Raw genomic sequence first — 26,953 nt, forward strand, 5'->3', positions numbered from 1 at the left:
GATGTTTAATAAGGAGTATTGAGATGGTGAGTCGACTGTTGTATCAGCAGCCTGGATGTTAATAGGTAGACAGTGAGCAGGATCAGCATGTTGAATACCAAGGAAAATATAGCTTTTTTGAGTCTGGGTTTTGACATTGTAGCTGACAAACAGATCTATTGTCTTTAATATAATTGTAGTAGGCTTTGAGGCCATCCCGAACATACATTGTCCAAATTGGACTATGAAAATGCCCTTTATGTAAACATCCCAAAAACATATCTGCAACAGCTACAGCAGCTTTAAAATGCTTTAGCTCGCCTGCTGCTGGATATCCCAAAATATCAGTCGGTGGCCCCTCTTCTTGACCAAATTGCACTGTCTTTCAGTCGACAAAAGGATCCAATTTAAATCTTTGTCTAGCCTTTAAGGCACTGCACGGCATCGGCCCAAAATATTTAAAGGACTGTTTGATCTGGTATGCCTGACTAGAAATCTAGTGTCCTCCAGGCGTAGCTAGAGCTTGTGGCTCCCGGGGCTATCCCTCAGAGTGCCGACCCTGGGAGGGAGGGGGGGGAGGAGAGGGGGGCGTAGTACCGCCGCTAATAGTTACCTCGATCATTCAAGTTACATGCACATACATGACACAGTCCAGGGCTACACTGTTGTGAATACACCGGTGACCAGCAGTACAAAGGAGAACACAGACTGCCACCCTGCAGGATTTCAGGAAGGGCCTGAAAACATGGTTATTCGATTAACGTCCCTCATCAGCAGCACCACCCCCACCCTCAGCACCAAGATACCCTCACAGGTGATAAGTAGCGCTATGCAAATCCTGTTTGTCAGTGGCATAATAGGGAGTGGGTGGGGTGGCAGGCCCACTGAGAGCAGGCACTGCCCAGCAGGTGTCACTCATGTCTCGATCTGGTGACGTCAGGCCTGGGCTGTACTCTGATTGACTGGTGGCCCATTGCGGCGGCCTTTATAATTTTATAATTTATTTGGAGACTGGGGATACTGAATGACACTACTGTAAAGTGTCAGACAGTGAGTGTCTCCAAATAACTTATAAAAGCCGCTGCAACAGGCAACTAGTGCTGCGCGTCCGACGCCCACAAAATAGTGCCGCCCCCGTAGCTAAGGCACTGCATATAGAGCTTGAAAAAGAACCCGTTCCAGTTGCTCTTTCTAATTTCGGCCGGTGCGAAGACCTGAGCCACTTAAATCCTTGTTTGACACTCTCTCTTTTCCCACTCACTTCATCTTTTAATGTCCAGTCAATATTAAACTTACTCTCAGCCTTGCAGTACCACATCCACTCTCTCTCTCTTGTTCTCTTTCACTCTCTTTCTCTATCTCTCTCTCGCGCTCTCTCTCCCCTCTTTCTCTATCTCTCTCTGTCTTTCTCTCACTCCCTCTCCCTCTCTCGCCCCCTCTCTTTTTTCTCCCTCTCCCTTTCTCTCACTTTCCATCTCTCTTGCTCTCCCCCTCTCTTTCTCTCTCTCGCTCTCTCTCTCCTTTGCTCTCCCACCCACACGTCCCCACTCAGAACTTTAAAATGTAGATGTGGTAGAACCGCACCTGGTTGTAGGTATGATGTTACTTGTTGTATCACATTTCTGGATGCAATGACAGAAACAGCAAAATACAAGTCAGGTGGCACACTATGCTAAACACAGATTTTTAGCATACGTTTTTTAAAGCCACGCCCTTAATTCAATCGGCCACCCCCTTTGAGAGACCCCCCAGTTTTTTCATCCCACATAAAGCCCTGTTGACAGCTATGCTGCCACTCTCTAAATGTTCTTTGTGTCTGTGTATTGACGAAACACTTCCGCGTCACATGATCGACATTGAGAGCCGGTTCGTTGGCGTTACAGCGCGCTAACAAACAACCTAATAATTTGAGTTTCTCCGAGTAATAATATAGAGTTTACATATGAAAACCCTGGAAACATTTGAAGGGTCCCGTAATAGAGAGTGGCAAGAGCGCTTACTAATAAAAAGTAGCCAGAAATTTAAGGACGGCTATTTGTGATCTCAAAGTAGGGACCGTCGTTGGCATAACAGCCACCAATGATGGAAAATAAGTGTTTTTCAGACACTCCATTCCAAAGAAGATACATACATCTTTGAAGGCATTGAGATAACGACGGAATTGTTAATTAGCCCGAGTCCTGATGAGGCCCGTACTGTGAGGGCTGAAACGCGTCGACATTTTGTTTAAAGAAGACCCTAACCAAAGTACTTTAAGTTGTGGAAAACATTGTTTACAAGGAGTAAAAGGACTGAAGATAGGTCTAAAAAGATATGGACCATTTATACTCTTTGTTTTAGGTCTGGTGGATCTTATTTTAGAGGAATGCTGAGTCTGTACATATAGGAAAGAAAATTGGGCTACAATATTTGAAAAAGGATATACCTATGGATCGATGTGTATATATTACCTACTGGCGGTCGCCAGTAGGTATATATAGTTAGGATTTTTTCTCTATGGGATTTTTGAAAATTCTATGTCAAATAACTTTGGCGTTTGTGGACGGAATTGGCTGAAATTTTCAGGAAAATGGCACATTTTGTTTCTGAGCAGCCCCTGAAAATTGGGGGGGGGGGTTCGTCCAGGGGGGGTCGAGAAAAAAGGGGGGTCCCAAAACGTGTTTTTAACATTGAGTTTTCCAAAATTCTTACTACACTTCGCCATCCTGTCCTGCGACCCCACTTTTCCATCACTAAGCAGTGCCGATCTGGCGTATGGTTCTATGACTTGTAGGGGTGGGGTGAACTTGCTTTCCCCCTTTCTTATGAGCGTTGCTACCTTTACTCTCACCCAATCGCCTTTATCTAAAGTCACTTCCTGGACACCGTGTCTTTTGTTGAAATGTTCGGTGTATGTTTCCTGCGCTCTTTCCAGGTTCCTTTTGACCACCGCTGGAGAACATTTGCTCTGTACCACCATCTTCCTCCACACAGCATTGTCCTTTGTGAAAGGTTCTCTTCCTCTTAACACTTTGAATGGGCTCTACCCCGTGCTTCCAGGCGTGATCCGGTAGGCCCATATCATTTTTGGCAGCTCCTTCTCCCAATCTAAACCATCGCTTATGGCCGCCTGAATGGTGCCCATGATCACCCTGTTGAAACGTTCAACTTGTCCATTTCCTGAAGGATGTTATATGGGCGTGTGTTTGACCTCTATGCCATTTCTTGTCATAAATGCTCCCCACTTCGCCGACGTGAACTGTGGTCCATTGTCACATATTATCACTTTCGGAATTCCTTCCTTGATAAACGCGTTTCTCAAGAAGGTTAATACATCTTCCGTGTCCATCGTTTCCTTCACCTCAATCTCCGGCCATTTGGAATACTTGTCGATCAACACTACCACATATTTTTGTAGTCCTTCCGTGTTTAGAATGGGTCCCATGATGTCAATGGACACCATCTCCCATGGTCCTTCTGGTATGGGGAATCGTCTCAATTGGGGTCGCATCACACTCTGAGATTTGTCTGCCTTGGATCATGACTCACATTGTCTTACATGCCCCTCCACCTGGGCGTCAATGGCTGGCCACCAGTACATTTGCCTGGCCAAGGCCTTCGTTTTTGTGATTCCTTGATGTCCTTCATGCAGTAATGTCATTAAATGGGGTATCACTCCTTGGGGGGGCACCACCTTGTCTCCTCTCAACAGGAACATGGGATTATCTCCCAGTGACATCTCGTCCCGCACCTCCCAATACCTTCTCAACGGTTCTTTGAGATGCCTCTTCTCAGGCCATCCATGGACGACGTACCCCTTGATTGCTTCCATGTCTTCGTCCGATTTGTACGCCTCCTCCCACTCTTGGGCACTTTTTACTCCTTCCATGTCCTGGATTGTGGCTACCACATAACCATCCCAGTTCGGGGTCCCTTGTACGTCGGCCCCTTCCTTTGCTGCTGCCCGACTCAGAAAGTCTGCCACCTTGTTTTGTGGCCCTGGTATGTGTTCCACATTATACACGAAGTCTAAGAGTCTCAGTGTCATTTTGGCTATTCGGGGAATGGCGTGGGCATGTCCACATGACGTCAATACTTTTATTAGGGGCTTGTGGTCTGTTCTTACTAGGAACTTTGCTCCCCACAGATACTGCCGGAATCTCTCCATTCCCCACACTACTGCTAGCATCTCTTTTTCAATGACGCTGAACTTTTCTTCGTTCGGCGCCAAGGACCTCGAGGCGAAGCTGATGGTAGACATCTCCCCTTTCTCTGATCTCTGCATTAGCACCGCTCCCAGGCCTTTGTCACTTGCGTCGGTGGTGAGGACTGAGACCGCTTCAGGATCAAACCCGGTCAGCGGTATCGTCGTGCTGAGTTCCTGCTTCAGCTTGACAAATTCTTCCTGTTCTTCCTCCTTCCATTGGAATCCATTTCTCTCCTTAAGAAGTTGGCGCATGCAGTGGGTTTTCGTGGCAAAGTTGGCAATGAATTTGCTATAATATTCTGCCATCCCCAGGAACGATCTGACATCCTCCTTTTTCCCTGGGGTTGGCGCGTCCACGATAGCTTGCATGTTGGCCCTCTTTGGCTCTATTCCTCTCTCACTCACTTCATGTCCAAGGTACGTTACTGATGGCACGCCCAGTTAGCATTTCGACCACTCCGCTGTCAATCCATTAGCCTGCAGCGTGCGTAGTACTTGATGCAGCTTCTCATTATGTTCCTGTCTGGATGCACCCATGATGAGGATGTCATCCTGGAAGAACTGGACACCACTCATTTTCCTGAAGAGTCTGTGCATGAGGTTTTGGAACACGGCAGCTGCGGATGCCAACCCGAAAGGCATTCTCACAAACTTGTAGCAGCCGAAAGGAGTGATAAAGGAAGTGAGGTGACTGCACGAGGGATGTAGTTTCACCTGGTGGTAGGCTGAAGATAAATCCAAGGTGGAAAACCACTTGATGCCTTTTGTTTTTGCTAACATCTCGTTGATGCGGGGAAGAGGGAATTTGTCCACCAAGATGTTTTTGTTCAATTCCCTGAGGTCGATGCAAAGTCTCACCTTCCCGCTAGGCTTCTGGGCCACCACTAAAGGTGAAAGCCACTCTGAGCTTTCTATGGCTTGTATTATCCCGCCTTTCTCCAGTCTGTCCAGTTCCGCTTGGACTGCTTCCCTGCTCCTGAGTGGAATGTTCCTCACTTTGTGCACCACCGGTTTCGCTCCCTCCTTCAACTTGATGAGGTGTTGGTATTTCACCAGTTCTCCTATTTGTCCCCCGAATACTTTGGGGTACTCCCTGCGCCATGCTTCATTGTCGCCGTTTTGTTCCATGTCCATCAGCAAAATCTTCTCTACCCCACCGGGGTTGAGTTGTATCCCTAACGCTCCCTGGTCCTTCCAACTGAGCACAGACGGTCCTTTCTCAGCGACGTACAGCTTGCACGTTGCTTGTCGACCCCTGAACTCAAACATCAAAGGGCAGTATCCTAACATGGGTATCCTCTGCCCCGTGTATGTGACCGGTCGTAAATCCATAGGGCGTAGTTCTTCCTGTATTTTCGTAGCGAATTCCTTGTCCCACACTTGTCTTTGTATTATGGTGATGGGTGCTCCACTGTCCGCTATCATTTCTATGGGCACTCCTCCTATGTGCATGTCTAACCTAGGTTTGTCCGACTCTGTGCATCCCACATCCAAAATTTGGGCGTCAATGTATAGAAACTCTTGCAGGTCCTCGTCATCCGATCTGCTCGCCTCGTCATCTTGCTGCTCCTGGTCCACATACCTCACCGTGGCCCCTTTTGGCTTGCGACGGCACACCTTCTTGTAGTGACCGAACGTGCTGCAGTATGCACATTTCGCGCTAAAGGCTGGACATGCTTTGTCGTTTCCCAAATGTGTCATGCTTCCACACCGGTAACAACTGGGCTTACCACCTCTGCCTGCTTTCTGGGCTGTTCCTCCGGTCGCTGGTGGGCCTCTCTTATATTCTTGACTCTTCGTTGTGTCTTTCTGCTTGGTCTTCTCTCCTCTGTGGCTCGCCATGATTCTGCAGACCGTCTGTGCACTCCCAGTGTCTTTTCTAGCTGCTTGCGCACATCTCTTTGACATCTCCGCTTTCTTTACCATGGCCCAAACCTCCTTCAAAGGTGCATCGCCGTTCACCCACAATTTTTCTTGGACGTGCGTGCTCGTCGTGTGCATGATGATTTGATCGCGAATTAGCTCGTCATGGAGGGGACCAAATTTGCATGTGATTGCCAGTTTCTGAAGAGCTGCAACATATTCATCCACTGTCTCACCTCCTCCTTGCTTCCTGTCGAAGAAACTGTGTCTGTCAATGGCCACGCACACCACGGGTCTGTAGTGCGCATCCAGGTCTGAAATAGCGTGGCTGAAGACGTCATCATCGTTGTTATCTCGTAGCTCTTTCACAATGGTGTCGAACACTCGAATGCCTTCCGAACCCAAGTTGTGTAACAGGATTTTCAACCTTCGCTTGCTTGAAAAAGCTGCGCCGCTTTCCTCTTCTAGCGCTTCCAAGTAGTTCTGGAAATACCTTTCCCAGTCTTCCCAGGGCATCGCCGGCTCACCTCTGGACGGAAGAAATGGAACCATCTGCGTCAGCGACGTGGATTGCGCCGCCATTTTCCTGACGATGTTGGGGTTGGTCGGGGCTGTGGTGTCGCGGTTGGGAGGGCTGCCCGGGGCTTGTCGTGGATCTGCGTCCGCCCTCTCACTTCCTCCGGAGATCGCGCTCCCTGACGCTGCAGTCTCACCTCACAGGGGAAGTTGCCCAACTCCACTCTCAACCTCCAGCCGTCCTCCCTGGCCCAAGTGCTCTGCCAGCTTGCACGGCGTGTAGTGCCACGTGATAGCGCGCCCCTTCTGTTGGTTCTGCTAGGAGTAGCACCAATCCGCTTTTCCCAATGGCGAGTGCTTTTGGGGGGCAGCGAGGCCCTAAATGGATGGCCAGTATAGTTCTGGGAACCACTGTGGTATTGCTGTCCACTGTATGTGCCCTTGCCGACTTGTGGGCTGCCTCCCCTCCCTATGGCAGGTACAGAATCCTCTTTCTCCTGCTGCAGTGGGCCATGCAGTGAGCGAGCACCCTTGGTTGTTGTGCCTGCGCTGGGACTGCCTGAGGCTCTCCTCTGCCGCGCTCCGGGTCAGATGTCGGCCCCCTGCTGGGCGGGAACCGCCGTAGCGTGCTGCTCGATGCGTCCGCAGGATGCGTGGGACGCCGCTACCGAGCGCCACTCCTCGTCGCCATTGTGGGAATGTATATTTTAATAAAAGACACCTCGCCGTAATGGAGTTAACTTATTTATTGACCCGGAGCGCCGGGAAACACCGCTATGCTGAGCTGCGGTCAGCGCCTAATGACATGGCTGCCTTCCGCTTCCGCTGGCGCACATCCGGCTCCGGTCCGTGCAAGACTAGACTAGACCATCACCACAGACACATCTTTCTTTATCTTGACATTCGTCACTGGGTAACAGCGGAACATACTTTTGTTCAGCTCGGTATAGTCGATGGCAATAGGAGCTATTTTAGAGCCTTCACTAAAGCCATCTACTGGCTCCAGTTAACGTAAAAAGCCATCTCCTGTCATTGGGTCTCCACAATTCTGATCATATTTCAAAAGTGTTGGTGTCTCTCTGGCTGGCTCTAAAAGGCCTTTACTTTAATTTCATTTGTTTGATTTGCAAGACTCTACATGACAAAATGATGTGGGGTGATTCTCAAAGGCCTGTATGAGAAACAGGAGTACGAGATCACATACTCATAAAGGCCTTTGTGAATCCGACATGTTCAACTCCTTATTAGTAAAAATGCAAAGACGGCCCTCCCATTAAAATTGTAGTAGTTTGTATGAACAGTCACTAAAAATCTCCATTGTATTCCAATGTTAAATGTTTCAGTGCCAATTCACAAAAGCATTTAAGAACATGCAGGAGCACTACTTTGCATACTCATGAATGGCCTTGCGATTGGCCCCATTCGTCTAGCAGCAATGTTTCACTTGTATCAGTAATGCAGAGATTTGCTTTTCCATTTGAGGCTAGTTTCAGCAGGAATCACAAACTTCTGAGTCGCAGATGCAAAGTAAGAGGATACCTTGCCAAGTCATCACACAAAAGATGAAGTCTCATGGTTTAGTGGAGTGGTGTGGCTCACTGGTTAGAGGCAGCAGACCCGGGAGCAGAAGTCGGCCCGGGACCAGGGTTCAATTCCCAACGCGGCAAGGTCGTGGACCAGGGTCAGCGGACTCGACAATTCTCGCCTCGGTGCCTACTCTAACCTGGGGTCCCACTTGGCAAATCTGGGCATTAGCTTGCCTAATCTCCACAATGGCCCCATCAACGCCGGTGATGCCTGGCTCCACCTTGGGGATTCCCAGTAGGGACCATCCCACAGGGAAAGCCAGGACGGGTTCCCCAGCTGTATACAGCGCCGGGACGCCCCTTTGCTGGGGCAGCTGTGCGCTTTACAAGTATACGACATTTAACATTTGTTATACTCAAATTACAGAATTTGCAATCCTGATCAGTTGTTGTCCTGGAACCCTCTTCACTTGGTTTAACATATAAAAATTCAATATGTCCCATTTCAATCGCCCTCTGCACTTGCACTAGCATTTAAAGGCGCCCAGTGTCTGTGTCACCTTACAATAACATTTTCTCCCTTCTTTTAGGGATATCATGTGTTATGGCTCGATGTCAGAAGTTCATATGGTTGATTTGAATGCTATCTTAACATAACATCTGGTTCACTCCTTAGAGTTGAAAAAGTATTTTGGCTGTATGGTAGGCTAAATCTGACAATTAAATATCACCCAGGCAAAAATTACTAACGGATGTCCAATCTTTCTCTTCCTCAGAGCACCCACCATTGAATGGGACCAATCTCATTAGACACAGCCCTGTGGAATACTGCCATGAATACCTCAGTTCCTATGTACCTGTACAAATATACGTTGACCGCACATACAGCTAAACACATGGCCAGCTTTGCAGCAAATAGTTTCTCTATAGTTTTCAGCACTGGCAAACCCTAGCAGTATGAAACATTACTGAAAGTCTATCCTTCTATTTTGCACTGTTGTGTGCAACAAATATGATGTTCGCACAAGGAAGCGTAACGTATGCTTTCAAGTTAGTATTCCAAACTGGACAGATGGCACCTCTAGCTATATTGCCTGCAAATAGTAACCATTATTTTTTAACCCCTTAAAAGTTACAGACTTCAACAGATTCTACACCTGTACCACCTATCAATATTTTTTACCATTATTCCAGAATTCAACTACTTTTGGCCTCACTTTTAGCCCGAACGGCTGAATGGATTTGCACGAAACTTGGCAAAATTGTAGGGACTGGTAGCCCGATGTGCCTTTTGTAGGTCTCAATATATGTGCTACAGTGGATTTTGAGAAATTAACGTTTAAAAAAAGATATATATCTGTAACAGCGGACCGGGCAGCGCTCCAGTACGCGTACTTTTCGCGCAATGGAGCTTTGTGAAGCGAAGCTGATTGGTTCTCCGGCGTCTGTAAACATTCCAAACAGTCCGTAGCGGCCGCCATCTTGTCTCTCGGTAGGATCGAGAGACAAGAGGAGGCCAAAGCGAAGGGGCAAATGACCATAAGGGGGCATAGTAGATCCTCGCTGACCCCCTAGGTTTGATGTGGAGGTTTTAAAAGGGCCCCGCGGGGCAAAAAAAAAAAATAATAATAATAATCGAACGGCTGAATGGATTTGCACGAAACTTGGTAAAATATTAGGGACTGGTAGCCCGATGTGCCTTTGCTAGGTCTCAATATATGTGCTCCAGTGGATTTTGAGAAATTAACGTTCAAAAAAAGATATATATCTGTAACAGCGCTCCGCTTCGCGTAACGGAGGTTTGCGAAGCTGATTGGTCATTCTGTCACTGGGCTATAGTTGGGCTACATCTGGCTGATATTTGGGCTACATTTGTTTTTTTTGTCTCTGGCGGCCATCTTTGGGCTACATTGGGCTACATTGGGCTTCATTGGGCTTCATTGGGCTACATTGGGCTACATTTGGGCTCCAACATATATATAGGCCAATGTAGCCCAATATATATTTTTCAAAGTTAATTTTCGTAAAAACCACTGGAGCATATATCTTGAGACATAGCAAAGGCACATCGGGCTACCAGTCCCTACAATTTTGCCAATTTCGTGGAAATCCATTCAGCCGTTCGAGCTAAAAGTGAGTCCAACCGCCCTATGGAAATGAAGGAAATGAATGGGTAATTTGTAATTAGCAAATAGCTCATCGCAAACTAGGAATGGTAAAGAATCGCTATTTATTCCTTAAAGTTCGCTATTTAGGAAATGCAAAAAACTTTGATGATACATATGGCGGTTCATCTCTAACAAGATAAGAAGCATAGGGATAGATTTATGATGACTGGCGCATCACCAGGGATGTGTTAGTCATTCTGTGCCGCTGTTCCGTCACCTATGGTGTGCTGCATTTACAATGCGGCGCATCATGGGGCAAAAACAGCACAGATGCGTGATGTATCTGTGCCGTAAAGGTGGCGCATTGCTGGAGTTGTATCGCAAGTATGATGAAGCTCCAGCAAGGGTCGGGGGTGCCCCTGTCGCAGGGTTTCTGTTCTCACACAGAACTGTGGACAGAGGATTGGAACCTCGGCGAATTAGGGTGCCCCAAAACTCACCTTAGTAATCAAAAACCCCTTAGCAAGCTAGGTACAGTGTCACATTGGATATAACAAACTCTCAATGTTTAGACAATCCAGAATATGAACTTATAGTACCTCAGGATACGTGGAACTCATGAACAGTCGGTCGTTATATATTTCTTAGAAACCAGAACATGGAGTTAAGAAGAACACATGTGTATTTGAAATGTTTATTTACTAATGCCGTCTTCTCAGGCGTAGTATCTTAGATAATACAAGTACACATATTATCAGTAGCAAAATTACCAGCATAGTTACTAGTACATAAAAAGCGAATGGTGACAGTATGTTAACATGCTGTAAATGAATAAGAGTTAGCAACACTTATAAGCAGCCACGGGCCGTGGAGGGAGTTACGGTGGGGCAGGGAGGCGGGGAGGGGGAGGGGCAGGGGCAGGGTGGAGAGGGCTCCACCCTGCCCCTCCCCGCCTCCCTGCCCCACCGTAACTCCCTCCACGGCCCGCGGCTGCTTATATCTCACCCTCCATAATACACATATTATATTATTTGCTAAGAAGGTCTGTTTGTGTTGGTTTAGGGCGTGCCCATACTTTAGTGTCTTAGATTTGAAGGAATCACATCAGCATACACCAGCTCTCTCTTCATGTGAACCGCATCAACTGTTGTGTATGTGTGTTCGGCAAAGCAATATAAAACCCGCCTCATGCCCAGAATTGGCAGAAGCTGCACTTATGTTATGAGTATGAAGTCGTGGAGATCAGACCTCATAACAATTCTGTATCGTGTTGTTCTTGAAACTTCAGCACTCGCTGTACAGATATAGTTTAACAAGCAAAGCAGATAGTAGAGCAATAACATATTATTCTCATGTAAACCACGATGAACTACTAGGTTGAAAGCTAAAGCAACAACTAAGTGTCGTGTGCAGAAGTTGCAAAAAAGGAAAAATGGCGTTTAAACCGGTAATGAGCCCATGCTAACTTAACACGGTGTAAAGATATCCAGGACCTAGATGACACCTCCCCATGATCCGGAAACGAACTGAATAAGATAATAGAAGTGCCATCTCATGAGAGCAGATTGCAACTTTATATGTGGACGGTCCGCAAGGTAAAACATTAAAAACTAGGAAAATTTAATGCTAAAGAAAAATAAAACAGCCAAGTACTTTATCGAGTCTTAAGCCAATAGGCAAGCTAAATAATAAAAACTTGACAAATAAGTCAATGAATTGTCAATGAAATGCTAGTACTCAGCATATCAAACATGAAAAAGGTCTATGACATAACTGTGTATGCAAAATAAGCTGCAACAGCCTCCAATAGGAAGTCACCGTCTTCATCCGAAAAGAGTTCAGCCATCCAATTTAAAAGCGGAAAAGAACATACGTGCTCTCCCAGCACCGGATCCTCTATCACCATCAGAGGACAGCTCGGTGGGTTTTCAAGAAAGCTCTGTTCCAAGAAAGACTGTGTTGCCGCCAGTAAATTCCAGGGACCAATTAGTCCATGCATCAATGCCACAGCCATAATCCTTTCGCCAGGACAAACCAACTCGTGAGTAATGATAGGAGTCATCAGCTGATTAAAGTCGACGTCAGGAGAAACCGGTCCGCAGAGACACAAATCAATGGCCCAATCGAAATCACAGGTCAGGCAGTGAAATACAGGCTGGACACAGGTGAAGTAGGAGAATCGAAAAGATAATCCATATGCCGTGCTTAATATCGCCAACGGCATTGTGCCATAATATTCTAGCATGCGATTGCGGAACAGTGTCAGCAGCTGCAGGGCGGGAGCTTGCACAGGAGGGGCATCCATATTTAAAAATGTAAAAAAGCACAAGAGCGTCCGCTGGTAATGCAAGTAAAAATGGGAATCCACGAAGCAGAGTGGAAAAAATAGAATGAAAGAAAGCAGGGATGACTCCAAAGATTTTCTCAAATGAAGTCACGAGACCACTGGTAACAACTTTAAAAAAGTGCGCCAGGGCCTTTGTGGAGGACGCGTTAAAGATAGTCCGAACCATGTCGCTGAAATGCAAAGGCGAATCAGTATTTAAAAGGGTCTGCACCTCTGTACGGGTGTTCGCTATGTGAAGCACGAAAGTTTCACGGGCCGAACTCAAGGCCACCTCTCTCTGAGACAAAAGAGCTCTTATTCTTGCCATGCCGTTGAAATGTGCTCCCAAGGTTGGTATTTGTGGCCAGATTGAAAACTCCCTATGTTCATGTGTGGGAGGAAATAGAACATTTCTGCAGCAAATAACCCGTTCACTTACTGTTACGATAAAAGGAATACTTTTAATTAACCCAGAACAATCTTCATTATTGAGCATCAAATAACTACCATTTTCCAACAACTTGAACGTGGGGATGATAGCAGGAACTGGCGTGCCTTGCAACACGCAAGCCATATTTGGTCGGTGTTTGTTGCATGAACCGTGTAACTGTATGTGCCTACACATTAGTGAATGATCTGGCGTCTCAGTGCATTCCTCTCCATTCAGATAAACTTCTTGATCATCTTTGAAACATCTGTATGTGTATGGAAGCGACCAGACCTCATGAAGAAAAGCACTACCTAAAGGTTCATAACGACCTATTGGTATATATTTCATACAATTTGAAAACGTATATAAAGCAAAAGGCAGCGTTATTAAACCGTGGATAAGGCACGTTGCCAAAAAACCCGCAATCCTCTGCTGATGATGTCACTGAGCATGTCATGAATGATGTAATATGTGACATCATCAGCAGTGGATTACGGGTAATAGTATCTCTAGTTTACTCCCCTATAGCTGTCTTTCTTTTAACATAAGTGTCTGTTTCCTTCCCTTATACTTACTGTTCTTTTTTTTAAAAAAAAATTTTGGTTCACTTCCGGTTCGCGTACCGGCGAGCGAACTGGGAAGCGAACTACGAGAAATAGAGGTTGGCACAGTTCCAAATATTGTACCAATTTTTTAATAACGGGGAGGTAGTTCTGAAAAGAACTTTTTTTTTAATTGTTTTTGTTGTTTTAAATTTTTTTATTATTTTTCTGAACATTTTTATATTTTTTTGGGTTTTTCTTGCAGGGGGCAATGAAAACGATTCATTGTAAAGGGCTCAACAGGAGCAACAAAACAAAAAAAAAGTATTTATTATTTGGGGCGTTTCGTACAAACTTGCATATGATAGTCAATAGCTCTGTTGATCAGAGTGATGCTTCTTTCTCCGTAGCAAATGAATCCATTGCAATGTACGCAGACGTGTTTTACTTCATGAAATCTCGTTTGAATATTTGGCACCATCTCCCTGCCCTCTGGTCCCGTTACTTCCGGTACAACAGATCTTCTGGCCATAATAGGGAGATTATCTAGGTCGTTACGAAACTGTGCAGCACTGTAGTTGTTAGGATGCCACCTAGTCATATGGCGATGCATTGTGTAGTTTCCGAAACTGTATTTTTTGTCGGTCCCTCTGGACAGTCTATCTTGACATATAAGGCAAGTTACGTATCTTGCATTTACTTTTTTCTGACCTTTGGGAATTTTAAAAAATTGCCAAATGAAGTTTTCTTTCCGGTGAGACGTCCTGGGCTCCTCAGGCAAAAAGTGCCTCTCTTCGTGCTCGTCGTCCTGTTCCTCTTCTTCCTCTTCTTGCTGAATTATAACTTGAGCAGGTGGTCCACTCTTCCTTGGATGTGGTGGAGGTGGTGGGGAAGCACCAGCTGAAGCTACTAAAGAAGCCATTGCTCACTGGTAACAAAGGGTCTTTCTCTCACAATGATGAAAGTCAGAGTGAGGAAAGAAGGAGGGATTTTCATCATTTGGGAAAAACAATAGTTCTCAACCAATGAAAAGTGTTCAATTTAGATTATATGACCTAGTCTTACATCATTAGGAAACCAAAAGTGAAATGAACCAATGAAAAGTGTTATTACCAAGTCACATGACCTGCTGTGTTTACGTTAAGCGCTTTGCAGGGCCTCCCGGTTTGCTTCCAGAAACCTGTGCTTTGCGACTCGGTAAGCGTACCAGTTCGCTAACGTAGCACGTCATATGACGTATCACGCGACAACGCGAAACGTCATGCGGACGGGAGGCGTCACGATGTTGTTTTCTAACGCGGCAGTTGCGGTAAAGAAACGTTTACCGGTTCGCGGTCTATTTCGCGGCATCAAGGTCAGCTAACGGGAAGCTTCCCGATTCGCGAAGCGGGAACGAAGAAAAAAAAATATTTTAAAAAAAAATTAATAAACATATAAAATATATTTTTGGATTTAAAGAAGAATACATTTTACAGCTACAGATATTAGCTGTTAAAAAACCAATGAAATTCACTGAAAAAAACCATAGGTTATAGACCATATATAGTTAGGAATTAGCATTTACAAAACCTTGAAAATTCACTGAAAAAACCATAGGTTATAGACCATATATAGTTAGGAATTAGCATTTAGAAAACCTTATTTTACTCACACAAAACCATTGAAATTCCATATATAGTTAGTTGCACTAACTATATATCGCGCACCCGCAATCCACTGCTGATGATGTCACATATTACATCATTCATGACATGGTCAGTGACATCACTGATGACATCACTGATGACATCTCAAATGACATCACTGATGACATCACTGATGACATCTCATTTGACATCAATGACCACATCACTGATGATATCATTCATGTGACAATACAATGCATCTCCTCATATTTTAATATAACCTGTTTCACCCAGTGTTAAATACAGAGTATAATTTTTGAAACCATTGACACACCAATACTAGTTACTACATATGTACTCACTGATTCCTACGTCTACACACACATTCACTCATTCACCCATACAATCATTCATACATACAATCACTCATCTTTACAACACTATCATATGCACTCATACACCTATACAGACACTCACACTCTGCCACTCATCCATGGAGTTACTCACACACCTAGTCAGTCCTGTAAAGAATCAATCACACTTCCATTTTCTTGTCTATATAGTTAAACATAGAGCACCTTATATTTTCAAACATATACTAACACATACTTACCTTGTTATACAATCATTGATATAAGTACACATTGATCTGCACAGAGTCACACACCTCCCAGCCAGCCACACACACACTCAGTCTCCCATACAAATACTTGGACAATCAATCAATAACCCATATAGTTACTCATATAGCTATTGATCAACACATGCAACAGTTTACAGAACAACAGACATAATGATGCACAAATTAAGACAGTTTAGTCACTAACCCATGCACTCAGTGAGACACATTTAATCACTCACTCATACAGTCAGTCATGCACCTACTAAATCCTTCGTCCAGACACTTATACATCCACTCATTCTTCAATATGTAAGACATATTTAAACTTTACAGAAACATAAAATCACTGGATGTTGTTATCAGTGATGTCATCAGTGATGTCATTTGAGATGTCATCAGTGATGTCATCAGTGATGTCACTGACCATGTCATGAATGATGTAATATGTGACATCATCAGCAGTGGATTGTGGGTGCGCGATATATAGTTAGTGCAACTAACTATATATGGAATTTCAATGGTTTTGTGTGAGTAAAATAAGGTTTTCTAAATGCTAATTCCTAACTATATATGGTCTATAACCTATGGTTTTTTCAGTGAATTTTCAAGGTTTTGTAAATGCTAATTCCTAACTATATATGGTCTATAACCTATGGTTTTTTCAGTGAATATATATATATGTGTTTGTATAGTTTTATGTAAAAAGTGAGGTGTAAATATATATGTTTCTTTGTTCATTCGTTTTAAATAGGCTCAAAAATTATATAAGCCTAAATCCTATTCTTTTTCAATTAAAGTGAAAAACAAATGAAAAATAGTATATAGTGTTCTCTCTGCGGAGGTGGGAAACTTCACTAAAACTAACACAAGAATTTATTTTGTTCAAGATAATATATTTGTCGTAGGGGGAGACAATTGAGCTATCTCACCTATTACTATAGATTTTGCTACTAGTGTCCTAGGCATCATTTGCTTTATTTGTGTCCACTCTCTAAATATCCTCTCTGAAAACTCTCCAGTGACAGTCTTACCTCACTCGTCGTGACTCACTCCAGGGTCTCTGTGGCAGGTATGGGTGGTTGTTTCAGCAGCCAGACCAATCCCCAGAGAGCAGCACTGCCACTGACTGCCCCAACAGCAACAGGCCAGAATGAGCGCGAGAGAGCGTAGCTGTGACGCGTGTGACGTGTCACTGCTATGTCGTTCTCATCGCAGGGGCAGGGCTGGCCCGGCCAAAATGAAGCATTTAATGTCGCCCAGCAGGCCAGGGCCGTCATTGGTAGCGCTCGTGCGCTACAAGATTGATTGACGGCCCTGAAGGCTGGGACGGACGAACACAGGGGAGCAGGGCCCAGACCAGTAGGGAGCAGGGCACACGTGATGAGGGAGCAGGGCACAAACCATCAGGGAGCAGGACACATAACGCAGGGAGCAGGACACACAAGGCAGGGACAGGGCACACAAGGCAGGGAGAACGGCACACACATGATCAGGGAGCAGGGCCCAAACGAGCAGGGAGCAGGGCACACAAGGCAGGGAGCAGGGCACACACATGATCAGGGAGCAGGGCACACACATGATCAGGGAGCAGGGCCCAAACCAGCAGGGAGCAGGGCACACAAGGCAGGGAGCAGGGCACACACATGATCAGGGAGCAGGGCCCAAACCAGCAGGGAGCAGGGCACACAAGGTGGGGAGCAGGGCATACAAGGCAGGGAGCAGGACACACAAAGGATCAGGGAGCAGGGCCCAAACGAGCAGGGAGCAGATCACACAAGGTGGGGAGCAGGGCACACACATGATCAGGGAGCAGGGCACACACATGATCAGGGAGCAGGGCCCAAACACCCGCAGTGAGCGTAGCCACATCAGCAGGGCTCACAGCTGTCCGCAGCCTTTCTGCGCCTCCCCTCTGTGTGTACCGATATAGCATTCCTCAAACTTTGTGAAACTGTCTTGGCACCCCGCGCACCCACTCACACGCGCACACGACAAAGCACGTGCCTTTTCGTAAATTCCCATATATGCCACGTTAAAAGCAGTTTTCTTACCTGATCTGAACACGACAATGCAGCAAACCAGGACGCTTCTGAGGAAGACCCCCAGCTCCATGGTGTCGGGGAGCGGTGGGGGCTGCTCCCTCCGGCTGGGAGATAGACGGCGGTGGCCGGGCTGGGATCCTGTGACGTGCGCCACTGCCTTCTCATGGGGCGGCTATGCACAAGGGAGGCTGGCCGGGCTGGGGGAGCGTAGCGGTTCTCATCGCAGGGGCAGGGCTGGCCCGGCCAAAATAAAGCATTTAATGTCGCCCAGCAGTCAGGGCCGTCATTGGTAGCGCTCGTGCGCTACAAGATTGATTGACGGCCCTGAAGGCTGGGACAGACGAATAGTTGAGCTGGGAACAAAAGCAGCCAGGCCCAGGTCATGAGCGCGCAGCGCACACTTTCAAACTGCCAGGGCCGCGCGCGCGGCGCGGCTGCCCTCAACATTGTGCCGCCTGGGACAGGCCCCCCCCCCCCCTTAGCTACGCCGGACCACCAGTAAATTTATACTGATCCCCGGAGCCAAGAGTGTGCACTGGGGAAGAGGAAGTTGTATTTCAGAAACTCTGGAACACGCTCCCCCTAAACATAAAAAGCAGCCCCAAATGTATGGTCTTTTAGAAAATCCCTGAAAACCTGTCTTTTTATCCACTAAGTAACTACTACTCCTATCATCGGTAGCAATCTGCCGTCTGTCTGAAAAGTAGCGCCAAGAGGCCCATGGGCATGCAGTATCCGGCTGGATACATTCTAGTGGTCTGCCTGTGATGTCGCACACTGTACACCCACCCACCACAGGTGTCACCAGTCAGGTGACCCTGTTAATAAAAGGGGCCGGAGTGCACGTGCTCCTGGCCAGTTATCACAGTACTCTGCTCAATGTCGGCGTCTGTTATTCGGTACCATGTGGGCCTGAGGCCCGAACCCTACACTGACGGCGAGGCCGGTTGATACCGACGCGTGCCTGCCGACCTGCGGCTTCTCGACCGTGGAGTGCGCGGTGCCCACCTGCGGCTGCCAGACTCCCGGGAGACTGCCTGCGCCGAGAGGGGGAGCTGCGGTGCCCACCCGCATCGCTCCGTGTGAAGCCTGCTGTGAGGAGATCGACGCTGCCGGTTCAAGCCCGCCCACGCGTCTCCCACACGGGAGCGCCTTCAGCTGGCGCGACTCGCCGCCAGGGTGAGTGTTGCCCAGCCTGCGTCACATCATCCAGGCCTACCTCATTGCTCGGTGGTTTTCCGACGCGTGGCCCGGAACCAGACGTCTGATCACTCCCCTGAAGCGGCTCCGTGTGAGGCTGAGAGGTCGGGGGAGCCTTGAAACCGCTGCGCAGCACAGAGACACGGACGTCTTCCTCCATGCCTGCTCCTCTCACAAGCGCTAACGGCAGAAAGTCCATAAGGAGCACCTCACAAGCAGAGAGGCCTGTAATAGGAACGCGCTGGGGGAAGCAAGGAGAATTCACCTCAGGAGGCGAACAATAAGCATGCCAAAACCAATCGCCAGTGGAATCACCTCACGGGGAAAAAAACATGCAGTGACTGCTATCCCAGCGTCAGCTTTTCGCATTGGGCCGGCCAAACAACGATCCCTCGACGAAGGAAGGAGATCTGCCAAGGCGAGCTCTAGGCTCGGAGAGATGTGGCTGTGTGCGCTGGGATCGGCGCCATGTGAGATGTGAAACCGCCACGTGAGAAGGGGGAGAAGATAGCGGCATCCTCGAACCCGCAGAATATCCAGGTGAGAGGAGTCTGGTGTGACTCTGCCTCACTGCCCCCCCCCCACCCAACGCACGCCACCACACGGATGAAGTGAACCGGCGGCCCACGTAGACACTTGCTTCTCTGTACAACTGCTCGTTGCGCCAGGGCGTGAAACACAACCCGCTAGTCAGCCGTCAAACGCATGTGCAAATATCACCCCACAAACACTGAAGGTCCTCCAGGAAGGGTGGGCGTTGTCACGTTCAGCGGAGACCCTTCGTAATGCTGCCAACATAGGAAGCCTGAAGACACCGAAGAGGCACAGCAGTGCTGAGCAAGGGCCCCTGTCCCTGTACCGGTTCAATCACGAAGAGGCTCCATGCCTGCCGCCAACAGTTTTAGCCACAGGGGAGCGCCGACAGTAGTGAGAGCCTAGCAACGGCTCTGACGACAACCACCATCATCCATTAGCGAAGAGACTGCCGCGGCCGACTGCCGTTACCCGGCTGCCGAGAGCCACAGGGCGTCTGCTTCAGGAAAAAAAACAAGCATTTACAATGCAATGGTTTCGCCTTTGGAAAAGTTAGAGCTATTGGCATTGTAAATGACAACATTTGTATTTATGTGTTGGTTTTGAAAACAGATAAATAAATGGCATTGTCAAATACATTGCCATTAGCTTAATCTCTGCAGTCACTCTGCAGTCCCTAGCACTCCCTAGTCACTCTGCACTCCCTAGCACTCCCTAGCACTCCCTAGTCACTCTGCACTCCCTAGCCCTCCCTAGTCACTCTGCACTCCCTAGTCACTCTGCACTCCCTAGCACTCTACACTCCCTAGCACTCTGCACTCCCTAGCACTCTGCACTCCCTAGCACTCTGCACTCCCTAGCACTCTGCACTCCCTAGCACTCTGCACTCCCTAGCACTCTGCACTCCCTAGCACTCTGCACTCCCTAGCACTCTGCACTCCCTAGCACTCTGCACTCCCTAGCACTCTGCACTCCCTAGCACTCTGCACTCCCTAGCACTCTGCACTCCCTAGCACTCTGCACTCCCTAGCACTCTGCACTCCCTAGCACTCTGCACTCCCTAGCACTCTGCACTCCCTAGCACTCTGCACTCCCTAGCACTCTGCACTCCCTAGCACTCTGCACTCCCTAGCACTCCCTAGCACTCTGCACTCCCTAGCACTCCCTAGCACTCTGCACTCCCTAGCACTCTGCACTCCCTAGCACTCTGCACTCCCTAGCACTCTGCACTCCCTAGCACTCTGCACTCCCTAGCACTCTGCACTCCCTAGCCCTCTGCACTCTGCACTCCCTAGCCCTCTGCACTCTGCACTCCCTAGCACTCTGCACTCCCTAGCACTCTGCACTCCCTAGCACTCTGCACTCCCTAGCACTCTGCACTCCCTAGCACTCTGCACTCCCTAGCACTCCCTAGCACTCTGCACTCCCTAGCACTCCCTAGCACTCTGCACTGCCTGGCACTCTGCACTCCCTAGCACTCTGCACTCCCTGGCACTCTGCACTCCCTGGCACTCTGCACTCCCTGGCACTCTGCACTCCCTGGCACTCTGCACTCCCTGGCACTCTGCACTCCCTAGCACTCCCTAGCACTCCCTAGCACTCTGCACTCCCTAGTCACTCTGCACTCCCTAGTCACTCTGCACTCCCTTGCACTCCCTGGCACTCTGCACTCCCTGGCACTCTGTACTCCCTGGCACTCTGTACTCCCTGGCACTCTGTACTCCCTGGCACTCTGCACTCCCTGGCACTCTGCACTCCCTGGCACTCTGCACTCCCTGGCACTCTGCACTCCCTGGCACTCTGCACTCCCTGGCACTCTGCACTCCCTGGCACTCTGCACTCCCTGGCACTCTGCACTCCCTGGCACTCTGCAGTCACTCTGCACTCCCTAGCACTCTGCACTCCCTAGCACTCTGCAGTCACTCTGCACTCCCTAGCACTCTGCACTCCCTAGCACTCTGCAGTCACTCTGCACTCCCTAGCACTCTGCACTCCCTAGCACTCTGCACTCCCTAGCACTCTGCACTCCCTAGCACTCCCTAGCACTCTGCACTCCCTAGTCACTCTGCACTCCCTAGCACTCCCTAGCACTCTGCACTCCCTAGTCTCTCTGCACTCCCTAGTCACTCTGCACTCCCTAGCACTCCCTAGTCACTCTGCACTCCCTAGCACTCCCTAGTCACTCTGTACTCCCTAGCACTCCCTAGTCACTCTGCACTCCCTAGCCCTCTGCACTCCCTAGCCCTCTGCACTCTGCACTCCCTAGTCACTCTGCACTCCCTAGCCACTCTGCACTCCCTAGCACTCTGCACTCCCTAGCACTCTGCACTCCCTAGCACTCTGCACTCCCTAGCACTCTGCACTCCCTAGCACTCTGCACTCCCTAGCACTCTGCACTCCCTAGCACTCTGCACTCCCTAGCACTCTGCACTCCCTAGCACTCTGCACTCCCTAGCACTCTGCACTCCCTAGCACTCTGCACTCCCTTGCACTCCCTAGTCACTCTGCACTCCCTAGTCACTCTGCACTCCCTAGTCACTCTGCACTCCCTAGTCACTCTGCACTCCCTAGTCACTCTGCACTCCCTAGTCACTCTGCACTCCCTAGTCACTCTGCACTCCCTAGTCACTCTGCACTCCCTAGTCACTCTGCACTCCCTAGCTATCTGCACTCCCTAGCTATCTGCACTCCCTAGCACTCTGCACTCCCTGGCACTCCCAGGCACTCTGCACTCCCTGGCACTCTGCACTCCCTGGCACTCTGCACTCCCTGGCACTCTGCACTCCCTGGCACTCTGCACTCCCTGGCACTCTGCACTCCCTGGCACTCTGCACTCCCTGGCACTCTGCACTCCCTGGCACTCTGCACTCCCTGGCACTCTGCACTCCCTAGCACTCTGCACTCCCTAGCACTCTGCACTCCCTAGCACTCTGCACTCCCTAGCACTCTGCACTCCCTAGCACTCTGCACTCCCTAGCACTCTGCACTCCCTAGCACTCTGCACTCCCTAGCACTCTGCACTCCCTAGCACTCTGCACTCCCTAGCACTCTGCACTCCCTAGCACTCTGCACTCCCTAGCACTCTGCACTCCCTAGCACTCTGCACTCCCTAGCACTCTGCACTCCCTAGCACTCTGCACTCCCTTGCACTCCCTAGTCACTCTGCACTCCCTAGTCACTCTGCACTCCCTAGTCACTCTGCACTCCCTAGTCACTCTGCACTCCCTAGTCACTCTGCACTCCCTAGCACTCTGCACTCCCTAGCACTCTGCACTCCCTAGCACTCTGCACTCCCTAGCACTCTGCACTCCCTAGCACTCTGCACTCCCTAGCACTCCCTAGCACTCTGCACTCCCTAGCACTCTGCACTCCCTAGCACTCCCTAGCACTCTGCACTCCCTAGCACTCCCTAGCACTCTGCACTCCCTAGCACTCTGCACTCCCTAGCACTCTGCACTCCCTAGCACTCTGCACTCCCTAGCACTCTGCACTCCCTAGCACTCTGCACTCCCTAGCACTCTGCACTCCCTAGCACTCTGCACTCCCTAGCACTCTGCACTCCCTAGCACTCTGCACTCCCTAGCACTCTGCACTCTCTAGCACTCCCTAGCAATCTGCACTCTCTAGCACTCCCTAGCAATCTGCACTCCCTAGCACTCCCTAGCACTCTGCACTCCCTAGCACTCTGCACTCCCTAGTCACTCTGCACTCCCTAGCACTCCCTAGTCACTCTGCACTCCCTAGCACTCCCTAGTCACTCTGCACTCCCTAGCACTCTGCACTCCCTAGCACTCTGCACTCCCTAGCACTCTGCACTCCCTAGCACTCTGCACTCCCTAGCACTCTGCACTCCCTAGCACTCTGCACTCCCTAGCACTCTGCACTCCCTAGCACTCTGCACTCCCTAGCACTCTGCACCTCCCTAGCACTCTGCACCTCCCTAGCACTCTGCACCTCCCTAGCACTCTGCACCTCCCTAGCACTCTGCACCTCCCTAGCACTCTGCACTCCATAGCACTCTGCACTCCCTAGCACTCTCCATTGGAATCAAGAATCAGGACTATTAAGTAACTTGTGGGATTTATTTTATAACTCCCTACAAGACGAAAACTGTCTCTGTGCTACCGGATTTGATTGTGCCTAACATTTGGGGTCAATGGACAATCAATTCAATGTAAATTACATACAGTAGTGGCCTCACATCTCTGCTACTCTGTCTCCAGTACAATGAATCTTTGCCGCAGATTTTGGAATGGACCTTCAATCAAATGCATTTCAAATATAAACATCAATTTTCATTACTTTAATGTTCAGTCAATGATAGATTTTAGAATTGTTTTATAAGCTTTATTCTCTTAAAGAGATTAGTTATTGTTTTTATCGTTAACTTACTCGATAACTGGGTGTTATTTCTGGTCCCTAATTTAAATCGGGCAGTTTGACTTGCCCTGAGCGCTGACTTAGCGCAGATGGGCTTGCCTTATGCGCGACCGCTGCATGTCCGAACGGAGGCCATTTAAAAAGGGTATGGCTGATACCGGCATGCAGCGTGCAACAACTGGAACGCTGACCGCGATCAGCGCAAGTCAAGTCCAAGATGGCCGCTAACCAGCAGTAGCCTCCCAAAAGTGCAAATAAAGTTGTGTGGACTATAACACACTCCAAGTGAAGTTAAAAAGAGATAACAAACAAAATTAAAACAATTTCTGCATTTAAAAATAGCTATTTTCTTGCAGTATTTATAGAAAACATTCCCCCCAATTCCCAATGCCATAACAAGCTGAGTAAAAACTTTTTAAATAATCAGATTCAAATAGGTGAGCAAGTTAACCTTTCCAAAGCGCCGTGCAACAGCTCATGCATGGCTCCTGGTCTTCCTCAACATTGCCTGGTACTCACGGCTGCAGCGACAAGGTCACCGTCCTCACTCCTGAACCTTCCAACTTTGGGAGGCATTGCTCTTCTGTGCCTCCTGGTCACCTCAGAGTAGCATAGACTCTGTCCCCTCTGCTTGCAGGTTCTCCTCTTCAAGAATCCACCCTAGGATTCCACCAGACTCTTGAAGAGCCTCACCAGCGGATTCTTTCCTGAGGTCCTCCTTTGTGGTCTACGGCGGTTTCCGACGTCACTTCTCACCTATGCACCTGGCTTCCCTGGTTTAGGTGTCCTGGTTCCCGGGGTATCCACAGGTGAGGTGACTTTCCAACCTTCTGTCTTCCACGAGGTTTCCTCATGGTCCACTGGGAAGAGTCCTTCTTCTAAAAAGCTGCAGTCACGACTTCCCCGTTGACTTCTATTGGACACACTGCTGTGTTTCCACTCGGCATACAGCCTCCGTGGAGTTCATAGGTACTTACGTAGGGTTGAGTCCTTTTTTTCCCCATCTCCTCCGAGTCTTCTGGTCCAAGTTTCATCTACATACCCAATAACAGGTGTCTCTCGGGTAGCTGGTGGCCAGGATAGGCTCTCTACCAGACAGCGCTCATCAGCACTCTGTCAGTGCCTGACTTGCGCAGCCCATAGAGAGGGCACAGCGCCCCCAAGTGGTGGGAGGACCCCACCGCAGTATTAGCTGGGCATGCTGTTGGTTAAGACAAGCAAACGCGTCCCGCGACTATAGGAATCTCCAAAGTAAACAGATAAGGTGAAACCACACCACAATTCAGGCAAATGATCAAGGCATTACCCCCACAACAGGAGCGAAGAAAGAGAAAGAGGAAACAGAGTGAAAGGACCAAGTGGAGGCTGGGGTGTGGACAGAGAAGAAGGACTTATGTTCTGAACTTTCCTATTTCCCTACTCTTCATGGGACTAGTAGTTTGTTATTGTGTTTAAAAAATGGCTGCTGTAAAAAATAAAGCAAAGGAAGAAGGCATAATCTGAGCCTCCGGTCCTGACATAGAATGAAGCATGTTAGCGACAGTGGTAAAGTTGAATTTGCCAGTGATGAGTCCTTCATTGGCTTGTTAGGGTCACCACTGTGGGCTTACCCTTACAGGTTCTTCAATTCTTACAAGTTGTTAGAAGCAGGTGCTTACTGGTATCAAAGCTGCCACTGCGTCCAAATGTTCTTTTATTACAGTACATCATGGTCTGAGAAAGCACCCGATAGGGCCTTAGCACTCTGTCAGAAAAAATTCTAGCATCACCCAGCATCCCAATTGGCGATATATCTAATAGCTCTTTCTTTGTCTAAAGTGATTCTTCATTATGGTTTTTTCTTTATAGTAATGCTGTTTAAGAAAATCTGATTAAGTTCAGTACAGTTGGTTTTGTTTTCAGTGTTTATATTAGTTTTATTGTGTTACAGGTTTGACCACTCTCCATGTGATCCTACAGTTACTCTTCATGGAACTCCCTCAAACAGCTATGCCTGTGTGGTTTGCTGCAGAAGATTCACGACTCAACAGGAGTATACAGATCACCTGTTAATGAAGGCAAGACTACAGCAAAATTGTTTCACAACTGCATGAAATGTATTGTGTACACAGGAGTACAAGATTATTTTTTCTTTTTTTATGATGATTAAACTATTGTCATGCTGGTCTCTTGCATTCATAAATCATGTCAACTGACACCATACTGTGGTGCTAAAATTAACGAAGGGCAACCGAGTTACCACAAAAATAACGATTCCTTTGCTTTTCTTATGATGATGTACTGCGATCGACTATGGAACAGTTTGTGGTGGGTAGCATAGCTATTGCCCGCTTAGAAGCAGCCACTACAGAAGAGGTTGAGAGCACTTAAAACTTGTTGAAGGAGAGGGCTGTTTATGTAAAATATGCAGTATACTAACTGAGATGGCCACAAAGATGTTATCAGTTTGCACCTGCCTGAAACCCAACTTTATAATTCTGTGGCCAGACTTGTAACTGATTATAGGGTCTTAAAACAAGAGCGCAGTGTGCTAGTATGTGTTCTCTTCTCCACCTCCCTCTTGGTGAGGTCGGGGAGGAAACTATTACTTAGCATGTGAGAGGTTTGTATGCACAGACCCTCATCGCTATCTCAATTCAATCCCTTTTGCCCCCACCATAACGGTTTCTGGGACAACTTGCATTGCTTTCTTTTGGGGGGATAACATTTTAATTTATATGTTACCTTCTTCCGCCACTCGTAGTCTATCTTTGAGGAGTTTGAGCTGTCAGCTTGCTTGGAAGGATTTTCATGTTGCACACCCCTCCTGCCATGGACACTTTCAATGAAGTCCCACTAACAAGTCCTGTCGGATGGTGTCTAACTAGGTCCAGAATTCCCGAGTAAATATGGTCATTAAGACAATCCACTACTCCATGCGTTATTTCGGAAACCAGGAAAATGTAGACAGCACAAGGTCTAGTACCATTTTATTTGCCATCTTTTGGCTGTAGTCAATAGACCTAAAGATCTGTTATGAGATCCATGTGCTCCTATGTGACGCATATGCAAGGACTTCGTTGTGGTAGGGAAGA

General features: G+C 48.1%; 1 protein-coding gene across 4 annotated transcripts in view; it reads left to right on the forward strand.

Annotated features, from left to right (window-relative positions):
* The window catches only part of ZNF451 (zinc finger protein 451), a 776,596-nt gene that overhangs the window by 254,638 nt on the left and 495,005 nt on the right, over positions 1-26,953 (forward strand). For all 4 annotated transcript variants that reach the window (XM_078647977.1, XM_078647979.1, XM_078647978.1 and 1 more), the window contains exon 6: positions 25,810-25,936. In XM_078647977.1, coding sequence (XP_078504103.1) covers positions 25,810-25,936 — 127 coding nt within the window. The remainder of the gene's footprint in view (positions 1-25,809; positions 25,937-26,953) is intronic.

The sequence above is a fragment of the Lissotriton helveticus genome, chromosome 6 (genome assembly GCF_964261635.1).
Source record: "Lissotriton helveticus chromosome 6, aLisHel1.1, whole genome shotgun sequence".
Taxonomy (NCBI): Eukaryota; Metazoa; Chordata; class Amphibia; order Caudata; family Salamandridae; genus Lissotriton; species Lissotriton helveticus.